The sequence below is a fragment of the Myotis davidii genome, unplaced genomic scaffold (assembly GCF_000327345.1).
Source record: "Myotis davidii unplaced genomic scaffold, ASM32734v1 scaffold60, whole genome shotgun sequence".
Classification (NCBI taxonomy): domain Eukaryota; kingdom Metazoa; phylum Chordata; class Mammalia; order Chiroptera; family Vespertilionidae; genus Myotis; species Myotis davidii.
In genome coordinates this window covers 1716135-1718182 of record NW_006293007.1, presented here as the reverse complement: position 1 = coordinate 1718182, position 2048 = coordinate 1716135, and the positions used below count along the sequence as shown (strand labels likewise).

General features: G+C 44.4%; 1 protein-coding gene across 1 annotated transcript in view; it reads right to left on the bottom strand.

Annotated features, from left to right (window-relative positions):
- EML1 (echinoderm microtubule associated protein like 1) overlaps positions 1–2048 on the bottom strand; it is a 63055-nt gene that overhangs the window by 23505 nt on the left and 37502 nt on the right. The window contains exon 8 of the mRNA XM_006766605.2: positions 787–936. Within this exon, the coding sequence (XP_006766668.1) occupies positions 787–936 (150 nt within the window). The remainder of the gene's footprint in view (positions 1–786; positions 937–2048) is intronic.

The following is a 2048-nucleotide window of genomic DNA, read 5'->3' as shown; positions in this document are numbered from 1 at the left end:
GAAAAAAAAAAAAATAAATTAAAAATCAAAAAAAAATAATTAACTTCCTTTCAATGTGCATGAATCCGTGCACCAGGTCACTAGTTTAAATATAAAAATATAGAATGCCTAATTTCTTACAGACTCACAGTAAGTCATCTGAGCACTCCAATGACTTTAGACAATTAGTGCCTATTTCATTTCATCTTGATTCCTTCATCTCTAGAGAATTTTCAACTCAAGGAAAAAGCATTTTTGTTGTTGTTGTTGCTGGAAAATATCATTTCAATCTCAGAACTACTTAGTCAGCAAGCTTTTTAAAAAAGCCATGTTGTGTATATCAAATAGCAAAGACACCACTGTTTTCAACAGGACTTTTATAACAGACTAGGGACCTAGGGCAAATAGAAAAGCATAAATCCATCGCTTCATCCATCCATCTTTCCAAATCGAAGGCTTTGAACAAATTACAGGAATAGCAGAGCCAGCCCAAAACACAAGGCAAAACATTTTACTTTTTATTAAAAAATAAAGACCCAAATTAGAAGCCGTTCTCATGAGATGTGTTAAGAAGGCCTTCTAATCAGGGGTCTATTAGAGCTACTGGTTCAGGTAAGGTGGTTGGTTAAGATTATGGGTTATAAAAACAGAAAACTCCAAAGGTGTCTTAGAGGCCAGGGAGCTAGTGGACAGCACAGAACACGAAACGCTTCTGTCAGGTCCCTTCTCTTTAGTGATGCCCCGATGGGAGCCCTTCCTGCTAACAGCTACACAGGAGCAGCCTGCCTCAGGGCCCGGGGGACTCACCACTTCACGTCGTCATTGTGGCCGGCGTAATGCCTCTGGAGTTGCTCCTCCACGTTGTACAGCACGACCACGGACGCGATGAAGTACACAGTCTCGCCCGTCGGGAGCAGGTACAGGTTGTTCCGACAGTCCCGGCCCCTGTACCCGTAGCTTCGTGTATGTCAAGAGAAAACTGTTTTCTTCTGAAGAGCTGACGAACATCAGCTGTATCTAACAGGCAAACAATTCTACACGACTATTACCATCAATTACACAAAATGTTACCTAGGGGGCCGAATATATCTCACTCCCTAAATAGGAAGGCAATGAAGTTGGAAATGGCCATTGATTTAATGTGAACACTTATTTTTAACAATATGAAGATTTGGTTTTATTTTAAGAATGTGTGTGTGTGTGTGTGTGTGTGTATTTTAAATTAATTTCAGAATGGAAGGGAGAGGGGAAGAGAGATAGAAGCATCAATGATGAGAAAGAATCATTGATCAGCTGCCTCCTGCACACTGCACACTGGGGATCGAGCCCACAACTCAGACATGTGCCCTGACCAGCAATCAAACCATGACTTCCTGGTTCATAGGTCAACGCTCAACCACCTGCCACAGCGGGCGGGCGAAAGTAATTATTATATTTTGAAAGCTGAATTGTTTAAGCTTGATCAAAAGTGGTAACTTATTACTTTATTTACGAAAGGTAACTAGATCAGACATTCGTGACGTCACCGGCAGACGAACTCTTTCTGACTCAGCCTATTAATCCTGGCTCTGGGGAGCGACGGCCGAGGCACATTTTTATGCTGAGCTGTTGGATTTTATGTGGATGCCTGTCTTCTTTGCACCTCGTCTCCCTTTAAATTTGGCCAAGCTGGTATTCTGAAAGGCTGACAACTGTGACATCCTGCCTCCAGAATTGAACTCACCTGAAGCTGTAGACCAGGGGTCCTCAAACTACGGCCCACGGGCCACATGCGGCCCTCTGAAAACATTTATCCGGCCCGCCGGGTGTTTTTGTCGCCGCTGCCTGTCCTGCTTAGCAGCCGACTCATCCAGGGCCTGAGTGCGCATGTGTGGAATGTCTGAGGGACAGTGAACTGGCCCCCTGTTTAAAAAGTTGGAGGACCTCTGCTGTAGACACTCATTTCACAAGAATGCTAGAATACTTGGCACCACATTTCCCCCCTCGCTCCCTCCTGCTGCCTTGCTTGCTTAACGTTTATCTCCAGTTATCACACTGCTCAGGTCTGCTGCACCACCCACCCACGGGGA